The sequence below is a fragment of the Morchella sextelata genome (genome assembly GCF_020137385.1).
Source record: "Morchella sextelata strain SCLS chromosome Unknown scls_3, whole genome shotgun sequence".
NCBI classification, from domain to species: Eukaryota; Fungi; Ascomycota; class Pezizomycetes; order Pezizales; family Morchellaceae; genus Morchella; species Morchella sextelata.
Window position 1 is genome coordinate 1 of NW_025408618.1, and position 15,427 is coordinate 15,427.

Genomic DNA, 15,427 nt, shown 5'->3' on the forward strand with positions numbered 1-15,427 from the left:
CTAACCCTAACTAACCCTAACCCTAACCCTAACTAACCCTAACTAACCCTAACCCTAACTAACCCTAACTAACCCTAACTAACCCTAACTAACCCTAACTAACCCTAACTAACCCTAACTAACCCTAACTAACCCTAACTAACCCTAACTAACCCTAACTAACCCTAACTAACCCTAGTTCGGCCCGTAACCCTAGATAACCCTAGTTCGGCCCTAGATAACCCTAGATAACCCTAGTTCGGCCCGTAACCCTAGATAACCCTAGTTCGGCCCGTAACCCTAGATAACCCTAGTTCGGCCCGTAACCCTAGATAACCCTAGTTCGGCCCGTAACCCTAGATAACCCTAGATCGGCCCGTAACCCTAGATAACCCTAGATCGGCCCGTAACCCTAGATAACCCTAGATAACCCTAGTTCGGCCCGTAACCCTAGTTAGGGTTAGTTCGGCCCGTAACCCTAGTTAGGGTTAGTTCGGCCCGTAACCCTAGTTAACCCTAGCTAACCCTAGTTAACCCTGATTTGGCCTGTAACCCTTATTTGGCCTGTCATTCCAGTTAACCCTATCTACCCCTAGCAATAGGTTACCCGAGCTAACACTCAACAGCCCCCACCCACTACCTCCGCTCCAGATATCACAATCATGTTGCCTTTTACCCACATACCTGACGATGCTGATGAATTCTATTCGTTTTGGCCAACGTATAGCAACGGAATCGGGAATTGTACGGGTACGGTTCTCGCCCAACCGAACAATCGTGTCCTAAGTTGCCCTAGCAAAATGGTTTCTGTACAATCACCAACCGTTATGATCAAATCTTAACGCCCAAAGTCACCTCAGGTCTGCAAACTCACACCGGTGCTTCTGGATAAAATCCGGCCTCATTCAGCTTCAGACCCTAAGTAATTCTCCTCCGAGGAGGCTGTGGATCACACCTTCGGTAAGGCAGTAGACCGAAACCTAACTTTGAGACACTGTGATGTCTTTTAGAAGAAAAGATGCTACATCCCAAATCACCGAGAGCTCAAACCAAAAATCATGAGCGCCCTACATGATTCGAAGCCCACAAGCCACATGGGTCAATTCAAAACTGCAGAGCATCTTCGGGCACTGTTCTTTTGCCCAAAGATGGACAATGATATGGGAGAATACGTATGGAGTTGCGATACATGTCAAAGCAATAAAAGCTCCAGTCATGAAAAGTACAGGATGCTACCACATTTAGAGGTCCCCAATACTCCTTGCAGCTCCATTTCTATGGACTTTTTCGTTAGTTTGCCAGAATCTGAAGCCTATACCCGTATCGGGGTTATTGTTGAACGCTTTACAAAAATCACCTACTTCATACCGCTCAAGACCGAGGCAACAATCAAGGAACTTTCGCAGATATTCCTTCAAGAAATATGCCGACTACATGGACTATCCGAATTATTCATTTCTGATCGGGACTTCAGATTCGAAAGCAAGTTCTGGCATTCATTGATCAAGCTTCTCGGAGTCAACCTTTGTCTGTCTACGGCATATCGTCCTCAAGCTGACAGGTGAACTGAGAGGGTCAATCAAACGCTAGACCAATATTTCAGAAACTTTTGGTCCTACCAGTAGGACGATTGGGCAGGGTTACTGCCGCTTGCACAGTACCCCTACAAAACGGCAACCCAATAGTCCATTAAAGTATCTCAGTTCTACGCGAACTATGGGTTCGAGCCTGATTCCGATTGGCATTCGCGCAGAAGGAAGCTGGACAATGCCAATGTTTCCAGTCCCGTACCAAAGTTCAAGTGGAAAGCTCTTTGGAAAACTATGAGGACAGATATTTTTAAGGCACAGGCCCGGCAGAAGAAATGGTATGACCAGAAGCATATGAAACCTCCAGAACCTGAAGATGGGCATAAGGTGATGATGGACCGACGCAATATGGTTGCCAATCGACCCTCAAGCAAGCTTGACTACAAGAAACTATGTCTCTTTGAGGTTGATGAGAAACTTGTTGTTGCGTTCTACACGCTGAAGCTTCCCTCTTAATGGAACATTCATGCCGTCTTCCAAATATTTCTGCTGGAGTCCTATTTGGGACTGAAATAGCCTCGACGCACTGAAGTCCCTCCTACTCCAGATGAGGTCGAAGGAGAATACAGTCACGTTCTCCGACAAATAGCTAATAGCAGATGGCAATATGCTAGGCATTCGAAAGTGTTTGCAGAGTATCGCATTGTTTGGGAGGGCTATCGTTCGGAAGACTCCTGGGAACCATATGAAATTCTGCAAGGAAGAGCCGATGAGGCCCTGAAAGTATTTCATCAAAAATACCCGCAAAAACATCGGAAAATACGGGGAAACTTTATGGATCCTCAAAACACGGCGTGAGTAGCTCTGTATCCCAGAAGAAATCCGGGAACAAAAACCAACTCTCCTGTACCAGGTTTTTCATCGGTCTGACAGAGTTCGGATACCATTTTTCCCTGAAAACAATGCAAGAAACGATAGAAAACCGAAGCGTGAGGAAACCCGCATAAAAGAGACAAGGGAAAAAGAGAGATTCTTGCTAACCTCGAAATCTCCACTAGTGGGACGAAAGGTTCTATGACAAGAGTGGAGAATATGTCATTTTCTTTGTTTTTAAAAGGCATTTCATGTTAGAGTTTTCTTTCTCTGATGGAAATAGAAACAGAGATGTAATTTGTACGTAATCACCAATAGAGCTACAGTTTTTCTTTTATGCCAAATACTAATATTCCAATAACACTACAGTGGACTCAAAACGAGTCTACAATAGAGGGGAGTAATGTAACAAGGCCACTATCAGGCTGTTACAAGAGAACCTATTCCATCAGTTAAGCCACCGACCCAAAGTAACAGCAGCTTGTTCTTCATCGACGTGTGAAGATTAGGGCAGTTAGGCTCCTACCTTTATTGGTATAGAGGACAGTGATCTCAATGAGTAAGAAGTATTACAAATCAAAAATAGGGGGCCGAGTAAGCCTGGAACAGAAGTACAAAGATGGCTGATAGCATAGGGAACCCCGGACGGCAGTTCCCTACCTAGGCAGTCGAATCTTTCAGGTTTCATATATCTCCAACCGATGCCGAAAGACCATGCTTGAGCACGACAGAAATGATTCTGGCGGTGTCCCGGAGTTAATGGAAAATCTAATTCCAAAAACACGTTTTAATCCCCAACACTAACCTCCGCAGTGTCAAACTGCCGGAATGCTCCTCTATTGCTCCAGAGTATCTTTGGGGAGTGGGAGTGCGACTCAAGCTACTAAAGCAAAACTTCGGTTTACAAACACCCAAATCGGTTCTAATAAAGTTAGAATAAACAATTATTATCTGGTCGGCTGTTTCCAATAGTTCTTGAGATTCCAACCACAGATTTCTGCAAATTGAATGATTTGACTCAGACAGAAGTTCATCCAAGGTGTCGTAGTTACTCTCCTCTCCCCTGATAGAAAATAGTTGCTGTACCCCTGACTATCAATAGGCAGACTGTCAGTCGGAAAAAGAACTTGAGCAAATGCGCCGTATTCCTATAAGGGACTCGGTGTTGCCGCAGGTTGGCCTCTCATCATCAACGGATCTTTAATAGAGAGAAGACCCCTTAAAGTTATAATTTTCTAGACTTGAGAACGTTCAAACATACAAACTCCCTTTTATTCTTTCTGAACGAGTATCATCAAAACTCGCTCTCTTTATTTACACTATTCGAAAGCAAATCACGGTTGTGCCTCATCATAGCACGTCAGTCACATGTTTTTATCGATCGTCATTGACATGGTCGCATATGCTTCCACCATATTGGGTCTGTCCGTTCGATAGGTCATGACGTCTCTAAAGTTGTCAGACAATCTTTCCGCCAATTCGTCAATCTTGACCCCTTTATTGTAATGCAAGTGGGACATGTTTCTGATGAACTGCGAGTAGTAGGTGGCAAAGTCTCCTTTGCCTTGCCTCAGGGGGACGAGTTGGCGGTGGATGGTACTTTGGGTATTTAGGTCTCTAAATGAGCCTTTCATGTGGGCGACAAAGAAGGTGACGGAGGAAAAGAAGTCAGCAGGATTGGCGTTAACAAGTTGTATTACCTGATCAAGAGCTCTTCCCTCCAAACAGCTGACCGCATGGATAACCTTTGCTGTCCCATTGCGGAACCGATTATGGTTGACTTCGTGCTTCATTCGGAGTTGGGTAACGAATCCGGAGATTTTGGTCCGGATGCCATCAAACTTTTCGGGGAAAGTTTCAGACCCAAAGGTGGAGACAGTGGTTGGTGCAGTAGCAGCGAAAATGGGGATAGGAACATTGGGGGCGGAGGTGGTGTGGTCAACATTGAGGTCAAGGTTGACCTGTATTACTTGCTCTTCCAGGTAGCCAATGGTTTTGTGGACGGCGGAGAGCAGTGTACGAGCACTATCCCTCTCGTGTCGGATGCTTTAAAAGATAGTAGGGAGGTGGTCAAACAGGGCAGCAGTATTCTATTCGTACTGATTGTTAAACTACTCGATTTTGTTAGATGAGACCCATGTAGGTCGGTTGAGGGTGGACATGGCGTATGGTGCGGATTACGACGCAACGTAATCCTAGTGAGTTGGGTAGCGAGTATTCCGCAGGATACGGGACATGGTCATAGGGGCTGGTAGGTTAATCAGCGAGAGGGGTTGGAGAAACTTACAGTAGTTTAGGTCTAGCGGTGGGAAGGTCGGAGAAGTGAGATGGCCTCCTTATAAAGGAAGAGAAAGTAGTACTTGAATAGCAATAGGCAGCGTAGATTACCTAAGCCTTTGCGTACCAAAAGAAAGAGAAGAAAAGAGAGGGAAATAGAATAGAATCGAGGGCAAAGCCCCTTAATATACATAAAGAAAGCTTAGCAATCACAAATCTCAAGTAACTCATACCCTTAAAATCGACGGAAACTTCTAGAAATCCATAGAAGTTTTCTGATCAATTCGACCTTTTGTAACCCACTATATTATTCAATCGATCCATGAAATCGGACAAGGTTTTAGGATCTGAATTGGGTTACACTGAGAACGTTCAAGCAGTTGAGTGCTATACTGACCGCCAGTCAGCTCAAATATGACATTCTCAATCAAAAGCATTCATAATCCTAATTCTAAACGCTTGGGGGAATTTGGGCGCATACTGTTAATAGGTAGGTGAGGTGGAACAGATGTTATCTTGCGGACATCGTCAAATTCCTACCCTTTTACAAAATACAAAATATCAGGATACATGTTATGAAGACTGTTATCAATTAAAACAATGAGTTTTAGAGATAAGTGCTGAATATTGTTCACTCTCAAGTTCAGAATATGATCATACATTGTATATATTTCCGAATGGATTGGAAAGCCGCAACCTCGTGTTTTGGGAGAAGATATTTTGCAAACCGTAGTGCAGTATTCAATCTATTCAATATTGATCCAGAACATGGTATACCAATCAAGCCATCAAATACATTGAGTATCAATTTCAGTATTTTACTGTGCCAATAAATATTCATAGCTTTCAAACCTTCATGAACGATTGTAACAAATGAGAATTTGAATTTCTGATACACTCGCTGTTCTGATACATACTCATCAAAGGATTGTAAATAATACAAAAGGTTTTGTTTGTCAATAACTGTTAAATTTGCTGTTCTGATAAGAATGTATCTAATACGTACTGGAATATAATTCTTCTGAGATTGCTACAATTTGATTGGTTGACAGCGACAGGGGTGTTTTGTAAGCACGACACATCAAATTCGTGTGTTTGGTGCAGTTACCCTGCCCGATTTTGTTCTGTTACCCTGCCTATTTTGAGATGGTTACTCTACCCGATTAGTGCGGTTGCCCTGCCTGCTCTGAGCCGTTACCCTACCTTTTTTGTGCGTAACCCTAACTTTTTTGTGCGTTACCCTACCTTTTTTGGGCGTTACCCTGCCTGCTCAGGGCCGTTACCCTGCACATTTTCCTGCCAAGCCCAAACCCTAACCCTGACCTTACCTATGAGACCAGCCCAACCAACGGAACCCTTTATGATTAAATAATAAATATAGCTATTTAGTAGTCAAATATGAGCAGAATAGGCGAGAGAGACGAACAGTAGTTGGCGGGGAGTGCGAAGAGGGAGAGGGAAGACCAGTAAGAGCGGAAGAGGAGGTGCCAGTGTGGTGGAGGAATGGTAAAGGGAGCTGGAATATATCAGAGCTGGCACTGGAGCTGGCATTGGAGCTGGCACAGGAGCTGGCATCGAGGCGAACGCCGGAGTAGTCACTCGAGCGGTCACCGGAGCGGACACAAGAGCGGGAAGACGAGCAGGAACATGAGCGGGAACAGGGGTGGGCACAAGAGCGGGCACAGGAGTGAGGGTTAGAGCTGGCACCGGAGCTGGCACCAGAGCGGGTACTGGAGCGGGTACCGGAGCTGCCACCGGAGCGGCATCAGAGCTGGTACTGGAGCTGGAAGCGAAGCGGGCACTGGAGCTGGCATGTATCTGAGCTGGCACTGGAGCCGGCATATAATGGAGCTGGCATTGGAGTGGGCATTGGAGATGGCATTCGGGCGGCTCCGGCTAGAGCTGGGATGTATTTGAGTCGAGACCGAAGCTGACACTGGGGTTGACCTTGATTTTAGCTCGCACCGGAGTGGGCATTAGAGCTGGCACTGGACCTGGCATTGAAAATCGGAAATTGATCTCCAGAACAAGATTTAGGCATTTATGTGACATGGCCGGGAAAACAGAACATGAGACGGCAAACACAAAATTAACTAATTACTGGAGGTGTCTAGATACTACACATAGGTGGGAGAGAAGGGGACCTCAGGGTCGCGAGGTGGCGTACCTTTAGTAAGTATGAACCAATTATTAATGATATCAACCAAGTTCACTGCTAATTACTGATTCGAATATTTTCCTGACAGGTATCGACTCCTATTTAGTATTCAACCATGATACAGAAAGCTTTTCTTATCGGTATACACTTTACTTGCCATTCCGATTTGTATGCATACTTATCAAGCGATTGCCAAAAATTCTCACAAATCTTGTTTAGTATTCCTGATTTACATTCTGTCACAACAAGTGTGCATACAAATCGAATCATAGCAAACCATACCAACAAATCTCAATTTCAAACTGTGATGCAGTTTCTGTTTCGATTGATATTATACCTCTCAAGCTATCACAAACAGTAGTAACCAATTTCACCATTAGTGTTTGCTTTACATATTGTCCTAGTAGACATGCATATCTATCCAGCGATTCAATATTGCTCAGTAGTGTCTAGAACAATAATACTATATAACCCGAAGACTGGTAATTGCAACCTTCATGGTTACGTATCGGAATTAGAATGTAGGACAGAATACTGAAGTGACACTTTTCTATCTATTTTTCTTCAGGTCGTTGTTATTCTATTGGTACAAAATTCAATTTTTGGTCAAAATGTAACAGATCAATGTGTATTTGGTGGTGGTTAAAACCTGCATGTGGGTAGTTAGGGTTACGAGCGTTCAAATCTGAATTGGTTACATGTACAAAATACAATGTTCGGTCATAATGAAATACAGTGTATTTGGTGGTGGTCGAAACCTGGATGTGGGTAGTTAGGGTTAGGAGCGTTGAAAGTTGGTTTGGTTACGTGCACAAAATACAATCTTCGGTCAAAATGAAATACTTGAATGTGTATTTGGTGGTGGTTGGAACCTGAATATGGGTAGTTAGGGTTATGAGCGTTCAAATCTGAATTGATTACATGTACAAAATACAATGTTCGGTCAAAATGAAATGCATGAATCTGTATTACGAGGTGGTGTAAACTTGGCTGTTGACGGTTAGGGTTACGAGCGTTGAAAGTTAGTTTGGTTATGTGTACAAAGTACAATCTTCGGTCAAAATGAAATACATGAATCTGTATTACGAGGTGGTTTAAACCTGGCTGTTGGCGGTTAGGGTTACGAGCGTTGAAAGTTGGTTTGCTTACATGTACAAAATACAATGTTCGGTCAAAATGAAATACAATGTGTATTTGGTGGTGGTCGAAACCTGGATGTGGGTAGTTAGGGTTACGAGCGTTGAAAGTTGGTTTGGTTATGTGTACAAAATACAATCTTCGGTCAAAATGAAATACTTGGATGTGTATTTGGTGGTGGTTGGAACCTGAATATGGGTAGTTAGGGTTATGAGCGTTCAAATCTGAATTGGTTACATGTACAAAATACAATGCTCGGTCAAAATGAAATACAATGTGTATTTTGTGGTGGTTGAAACCTGGATGTGGGTAGTTAGGGTTACGAGCGTTGAAGTGGGATTTTGGTTAGGGTTAGAGAATACGGTTTTCGGTCAAAATGAAATGCATGAATCTGTATTACGAGGTGGTTTAAACCTGCCTGTTGGCGGTTAGGGTTACGAACGCTGCCATCTGGTTCGGTTAGGTGTGCAAAATAGAATTTTCGGCAGAAATGAAATACATAAATCTGTATTTGGTGGTGGTTTGTACCTGGCTGTTGGCGGTTAGGGTTACGAGTGTCGAAGTGGTATTCGCCCAATGCGGTAACCCGGGGTTCAGAATCCGAAATTCGTGTATTTCATCGAACCACAAGATGGGAACACGGCATGATTCAGTTTTGAACGCCATCATGATTGTAGGATAGAGAATGCACGCTCGGTACGGTGCAGTTGTCGATTGTTGTGAGTGTCGGTGATGGAGTGAACCAGGACGGGTTGCCAAGACTCACAGTGAGTTACCCTACTCAACAGCCCCCAACCACCACCTCCGCCCCCGCAATCACGACCACGACCCCCTGTACGCGCATACCTGATGATGGGAATGGACTCGGGTCGTCCTGTTCGACCCATAGCCACGGAGCCCGGAATTGTGGGGCGACGGTTCCCGGGCAACCTCAAAATCCTGTCCGACATTCGACTACTAGATAGCAACGGAATCGGTAATTGTACGGGTACGGTTCTCGCCCAACCGAACAATCCTGTCCTAAGTTGCCCTAGCAGAATGGTTTCTGTACAATCACCAACCGTTACGATCAAATCTTAACGCCCAAAGTCACCTCAGGTCTGCAAACTCACACCGGTGCTTCTGGACAAAATCCGGCCTCATTCAGCTTCAGACCCTAAGTAATTCTCCTCGGAGGAGGCTGTGGATCACACCTTCGGTAAGACAGTAGACCGAAACCTAACTTTGAGACACTGTGATGTCTTTTAGAAGAAAAGATGCTAAATCCCAAATCACCGAGAGCTCAAACCAAAAATCATGAGCGCCCTACATGATTCGAAGCCCACAAGCCACATGGGTCAATTCAAAACTGCAGAGCATCTTCGGGCACTGTTCTTTTGCCCAAAGATGGACAATGATATGGGAGAATACGTATGGAGTTGCGATACATGTCAAAGCAATAAAAGCTCCAGTCATGAAAAGCACAGGATACTACCATATTTAGAGGTCCCCAATACTCCTTGCAGCTCCATCTCGATAGACTTTTTCGTTAGTTTGCCAGAATCTGAAGCCTATACCCGTATCGGGGTTATTGTTGAACGCTTTACAAAAATCACCTACTTCATACCGCTCAAGACCGAGGCAACAATCATGGAACTTTCGCATATATTCCTTCAAGAAATATGCCGACTACATGGACTATCCGAAGTATTCATTTCTGATAGGGACTTCAGATTCGAAAGCAAGTTCTGACATTCATTGATCAAGCTTCTCGGAGTCAACCTTTGTCTGTCTACAGCATATCGTCCTCAAGCTGACAGGTGAACTGAGAGGATCATTCAAACGCTAGAGCAATATTTCAGAAACTTTTGGTCCTACCAGTAGGACGATTGGGCAGGGTTACTGCCGCTTGCACAGTACGCCTACAAAACGGCAACCCAATAGACCATTAAAGTATCTCAGTTCTACGCGAACTATGGGTTCGAGCCTGATTCCGATTGGCATTTGCGCAGAAGGAAGCTGGACAATGCCAATATTTCCAATGCCGTATTAAAGTTCAAGTGGAAAGCTCTTTGGAAAACTATGAGGACTGATATTTTTAAGGCACAGGCCCGGCAGAAGAAATGGTATGACCAGAAGCATATGAAACCTCCAGAACCTGAAGATGGGGATAAGGTGATGATGGACCGACGTAATATGGTTGCCAATCGACCCTCAAGCAAGCTTGACTACAAGAAACTGTGTCTCTTTGAGGTTGATGAGAAACTTGTTGTTGCGTTCTACAGGCTGAAGCTTCCCTCTCAATGGAACATTCATGATGACTTCCAAATATTTCTGCTGGAGTCCTATCGGGGACTGAAATACCCTCGACGCACTGAAGTCCCTCCTACTCCAGATGAGGTCGAAGGAGAATACAGTCACGTTCTCCGAGAAATAGCTAATAGTCGATGGCAACATGCTAGGCATTCGAAAATGTTTGTAGAGTATCGCATTGTTTGGGAGGGCTATCGTTCGGAAGACTCCTGGGAACCATATGAAATTCTGCAAGGAAGAGCCGATGAGGCCCTGAAAGTATTTCATCAAAAATACCCGCAAAAACCTCGGAAAATACGGGGAAACTTTAGGGATCCTCAAAACACGGCGTGAGTAGCTCTGTATCCCAGAAGAAATCCGGGAACAAAAACCAACTCTCCTGTACCAGGTTTTTCATCTATCTGACAGAGTTCGGATACCATTTTTCCCTGAAAACAATGCAAGAAATGATTGAAAACCGAACCGTGAGGAAACCCGCGTAAAAAAGACAAGGGAAAAAGAGAGATTCTTGCTAACATCGAAATCGCCACTAGTGGAACGGAAGGTTCTACGACAAGAGTGGGGAATATGTCATTTTCTTTGTTTTTAAAAGGCATTTCATGTTAGAGTTTTCTTTCTCTGATGGAAATGGAAACAGAGATGTAATTTGTACGTAATCACCAATAGAGCTACAGTTTTTCTTTTATGCCAAATAGTAATGTTCCAGTAACACTACAGTGGACTCAAAATGAGTCTACAATAGAGGGGAGTAATGTAACAAGGCCACTATGAGGCTGTTACAAAAGAACCTATTCCATCAGTTAAGTCACCGACCCAAAGTAACAGCAGCTTGTTCTTCATCGATGCGTGAAGACAAGGGCAGTTAGGCTCCTACCTTTAGTGGTATAGAGGACAGTGATCTCAATGAGTAAGAAGTCTTACAAGTCAAAAATAGGGGGCTGAGCAAGCTTGGAACAGAAGTACAAAGATGGCTGATAGTACAGGGAACCCAGGACGGGAGTTCCCTACCTATGCAGTCGAATCTTTGAGGTTTCAGATCTCTGCAACCGACGCTCAAAGATCATGCTTTAGCACTACAGACATGATTCTGGCGGTGTCCCGGAGCTAATAGAAAATCTAATTCTAAAAACACGTTTTAATCCCCAACATTAACCTCCGCAGTGTCAAACTGCCGGAATGCTCCTGTTTTGCTCCGGAGCATCTTTGGGGAGTGGGAGTGCGACTCAAGCTACTAAAGCAAAACCTCGGTTTACAAACACCCAAATCGGTTCTCATAAAGTTAGAATAAACAATTATTATCTGGTCGGCTGTTTCCAATAGTTCTTAATATTCCGACCACAGCTTTCAGCAAATTGCATGATTTGACTCGGACAGAAGTTCATTCAAGGTGTTGTAGTTACTCTCCTCTCCCCTGATAAAAAATAGTTGCTGTACCCCCGACTATCAACAGGCAGACTGTCAGTCGGAAAAAGAACTTGAGCAAATGCGCCGTATTCCTATAAGGGACTCGGTGTTGCCGCAGGTTGGCCTCTCATCATCAACGGATCTTTAATAGAGAGGAGACCCATTAAAATTATAATTTTCTAGACTTGGCAACGGTCAAACATACAAACTGCCATTTTCTTCTTCCTGAACGAGTATCATCAAAACTCGCTCTCTTTATTTACACTATTCGAAAGGAAGTCACGGTTGTACCTCATCATAGCACGTCAGTTACATTTGGTGGTCGATCGTCATTGACATGGTCGCATATGCTTCCAACATATTGGGTCTGTCCATTTGATATGTCATGACGTCTCTAAAGTTGTCCGACAATCTTTCCGGCAATTCGTCAATCTTGACTCCTTTGTTGTAATGCAAGTGGGACACGTTTCTGATGAACTGTGAGTAGTAGGTGGCAAAGTCTCCTTTGCCTTGCCTCAGGGGGACGAGTTGGCGGTGGATGGTACTTTGGGTATTTAGGTCTCTAAATGAGCCTTTCATGTGGGCGACAAAGAAGGTGACGGAGGAAAAGAAGTCAGCAGGATTGGCGTTAACAAGTTGTATTACCTGATCAAGAGCTCTTCCCTCCAAACAGCTGACCGCATGGATAACCTTTGCTGTCCCATTGCGGAACCGATTATGGTTGACTTCGTGCTTCATTCGGAGTTGGGTAACGAATCCGGAGATTTTGGTCCGGATGCCATCAAACTTTTCGGGGAAAGTTTCAGACCCAAAGGTGGAGACAGTGGTTGGTGCAGTAGCAGCGAAAATGGGGATAGGAACATTGGGGGCGGAGGTGGTGTGGTCAACATTGAGGTCAAGGTTGACCTGTATTACTTGCTCTTCCAGGTAGCCAATGGTTTTGTGGACGGCGGAGAGCAGTGTACGAGCACTATCCCTCTCGTGTCGGATGCTTTAAAAGATAGTAGGGAGGTGGTCAAACAGGGCAGCAGTATTCTATTCGTACTGATTGTTAAACTACTCGATTTTGTTAGATGAGACCCATGTAGGTCGGTTGAGGGTGGACATGGCGTATGGTGCGGATTACGACGCAACGTAATCCTAGTGAGTTGGGTAGCGAGTATTCCGCAGGATACGGGACATGGTCATAGGGGCTGGTAGGTTAATCAGCGAGAGGGGTTGGAGAAACTTACAGTAGTTTAGGTCTAGCGGTGGGAAGGTCGGAGAAGTGAGATGGCCTCCTTATAAAGGAAGAGAAAGTAGTACTTGAATAGCAATAGGCAGCGTAGATTACCTAAGCCTTTGCGTACCAAAAGAAAGAGAAGAAAAGAGAGGGAAATAGAATAGAATCGAGGGCAAAGCCCCTTAATATACATAAAGAAAGCTTAGCAATCACAAATCTCAAGTAACTCATACCCTTAAAATCGACGGAAACTTCTAGAAATCCATAGAAGTTTTCTGATCAATTCGACCTTTTGTAACCCACTATATTATTCAATCGATCCATGAAATCGGACAAGGTTTTAGGATCTGAATTGGGTTACACTGAGAACGTTCAAGCAGTTGAGTGCTATACTGACCGCCAGTCAGCTCAAATATGACATTCTCAATCAAAAGCATTCATAATCCTAATTCTAAACGCTTGGGGGAATTTGGGCGCATACTGTTAATAGGTAGGTGAGGTGGAACAGATGTTATCTTGCGGACATCGTCAAATTCCTACCCTTTTACAAAATACAAAATATCAGGATACATGTTATGAAGACTGTTATCAATTAAAACAATGAGTTTTAGAGATAAGTGCTGAATATTGTTCACTCTCAAGTTCAGAATATGATCATACATTGTATATATTTCCGAATGGATTGGAAAGCCGCAACCTCGTGTTTTGGGAGAAGATATTTTGCAAACCGTAGTGCAGTATTCAATCTATTCAATATTGATCCAGAACATGGTATACCAATCAAGCCATCAAATACATTGAGTATCAATTTCAGTATTTTACTGTGCCAATAAATATTCATAGCTTTCAAACCTTCATGAACGATTGTAACAAATGAGAATTTGAATTTCTGATACACTTGCTGTCCTGATACATACCCATCAAAGGATTGGAAATAATACAAAAGGTTTTGTTTGTCAATAACTGTTAAATATGCTGTTCTCATAAGAACATATCTAATATGTACTGGAATATAATTCTTCTGAGATTGCTGCAATCTGATTTGTTCACAGCGACAGGGGTGTTTTGTAAGCACGACACATCAAATTCGTGTGTTTGGTGCAGTTACCCTACCCGATTTTGTTCTGTTACCCTGCCTATTTTGAGATGGTTATCCTACCCGATTAGTGCGGTTGCCCTGCCTGCTCTGAGCCATTACCCTACCTTTTTTGTGCGTTACCCTACCTTTTTTGGGCGTTACCCTGCCTGCTCAGGGCCGTTACCCTGCCTATTTTCCTGCCAAGCCCAAACCCTAACCCTGACCTTACCCATGAGACCAGCCCAACCAACGGAACACTTTATGATTAAATAATAAATATAGCTATTTAGTAGTCAAATATGAGCAGAATAGGCGAGAGAGACGAACAGTAGTTGGCGGGGAGTGCGAAGAGGGAGAGGGAAGACCAGTAAGAGGGGAAGAGGAGGTGCCAGTGTGGTGGAGGAACGGTGAAGGGAGCTGGAATATATCAGAGCTGGCACTGGAGCTGGCATTGGAGCTGGCACAGGAGCTGGCATCGAGGCAAACACCGGAGTAGTCACTCGAGCGGTAACCGGAGCGGACACAAGAGCGGGAAGACGAGCAGGAATATGAGCGGGAATAGGGGTGGGTACAAGAGTGGGCACAGGAGTGAGGGTTAGAGCTGGCACCGGAGCTGGCACCAGAGGGGGTACTGGAGCGGGTACCGGAGCTGCCACCGGAGCGGGTATCAGAGCTGGTACTGGAGCTCACAGAGAAGCGGACACTGGAGCTGGCATGTATCTAAGCTGGCACTGGAGCCGGTATCTAATGGAGCTGGCACTGGAGTGGGCATTAGAGATGGCATTTGGGCGGCTCCAGCTAGAGCTGGCATATATTTGAGCCGACACCGAAGCTGACACTGGGGCTGACCTTGATTTTAGCTCGCACCGGAGTGGGCATTAGAGCTGGCACTGGACCTGGCATTGAAAATCGGAAATAGATCTCCAGAGCAAGATTTAGGCATTTATGTGACATGGCCGGGAAAACAGAACATGAGACGGCAAAGACAAAATTAACTAATTACTGGAGGTGCCTAGATACTACACATAGGTGGGAGAGAAGGGGACCTCAGGGTCGCGAGGTGGCGTACCTTTAGTAAGTATGAACCAATTATTAATGATATCAACCAAGTTCACTGCTAATTACTGATTCGAATATTTTCCTGACAGGTATCGACTCCTATTTAGTATTCAACCATCATACAGAAAGCGTTTCTTATCGGTATACACTTTACTTGCTATTCCGATTTGTATGCATACGTATCAAGCGATTGCCAAAAATTCTCACAAATCTTATTTAGTATTCCTGATTTACATTCTGTCACAACAAGTGTGCATACAAATCGAATCATAGCAAACCATACCAACAAATCTCAATTTCAAACTGTGATGCAGTTTCTGTTTCGATTGATATTATACCTCTCAAGCTATCACAAACAGTAGTAACCAATTTCACCATTAGTGTTTGCTTTACATGTTGTCCTAGTAGACATGCATATC

The 15,427-nt window shown here is 44.2% G+C and overlaps 5 protein-coding genes across 5 annotated transcripts; 2 read left to right on the forward strand and 3 right to left on the reverse strand.

Annotated features, from left to right (window-relative positions):
- Window positions 1-1,732: 1,732 nt before the first annotated feature.
- H6S33_008837 (uncharacterized protein) lies at window positions 1,733-2,024 on the forward strand (the record flags this gene model as incomplete). The annotated part of the gene is made up of 1 exon (XM_044840275.1): window positions 1,733-2,024. A coding segment is annotated over one exon (292 nt), but the record flags the coding sequence as incomplete, so codon positions are not given.
- A 1,721-nt stretch (window positions 2,025-3,745) lies between these two features.
- Window positions 3,746-4,543, reverse strand: H6S33_008838 (uncharacterized protein; the record flags this gene model as incomplete). The annotated part of the gene is made up of 2 exons (XM_044840386.1): window positions 3,746-4,406; window positions 4,497-4,543. 2 exons carry the CDS (start codon window positions 4,541-4,543, stop codon window positions 3,746-3,748), a joined length of 708 nt encoding a protein of 235 aa, XP_044697653.1.
- Window positions 4,544-6,050: 1,507 nt separating this feature from the next.
- H6S33_008839 (uncharacterized protein) lies at window positions 6,051-6,500 on the reverse strand (the record flags this gene model as incomplete). The annotated part of the gene is made up of 1 exon (XM_044840497.1): window positions 6,051-6,500. The coding sequence occupies one exon, from the start codon at window positions 6,498-6,500 to the stop codon at window positions 6,051-6,053; it is 450 nt and encodes a 149-aa protein (XP_044697654.1).
- Window positions 6,501-10,014: 3,514 nt separating this feature from the next.
- Window positions 10,015-10,578, forward strand: H6S33_008840 (uncharacterized protein; the record flags this gene model as incomplete). Its single annotated transcript, XM_044840608.1, has 1 exon — window positions 10,015-10,578. One exon carries the CDS (start codon window positions 10,015-10,017, stop codon window positions 10,576-10,578), a length of 564 nt encoding a protein of 187 aa, XP_044697655.1.
- A 1,380-nt stretch (window positions 10,579-11,958) lies between these two features.
- Window positions 11,959-12,756, reverse strand: H6S33_008841 (uncharacterized protein; the record flags this gene model as incomplete). Its single annotated transcript, XM_044840719.1, has 2 exons — window positions 11,959-12,640; window positions 12,710-12,756. The coding sequence occupies 2 exons, from the start codon at window positions 12,754-12,756 to the stop codon at window positions 11,959-11,961; spliced, it is 729 nt and encodes a 242-aa protein (XP_044697656.1).
- Between the last annotated feature and the right edge of the window lie 2,671 nt (window positions 12,757-15,427).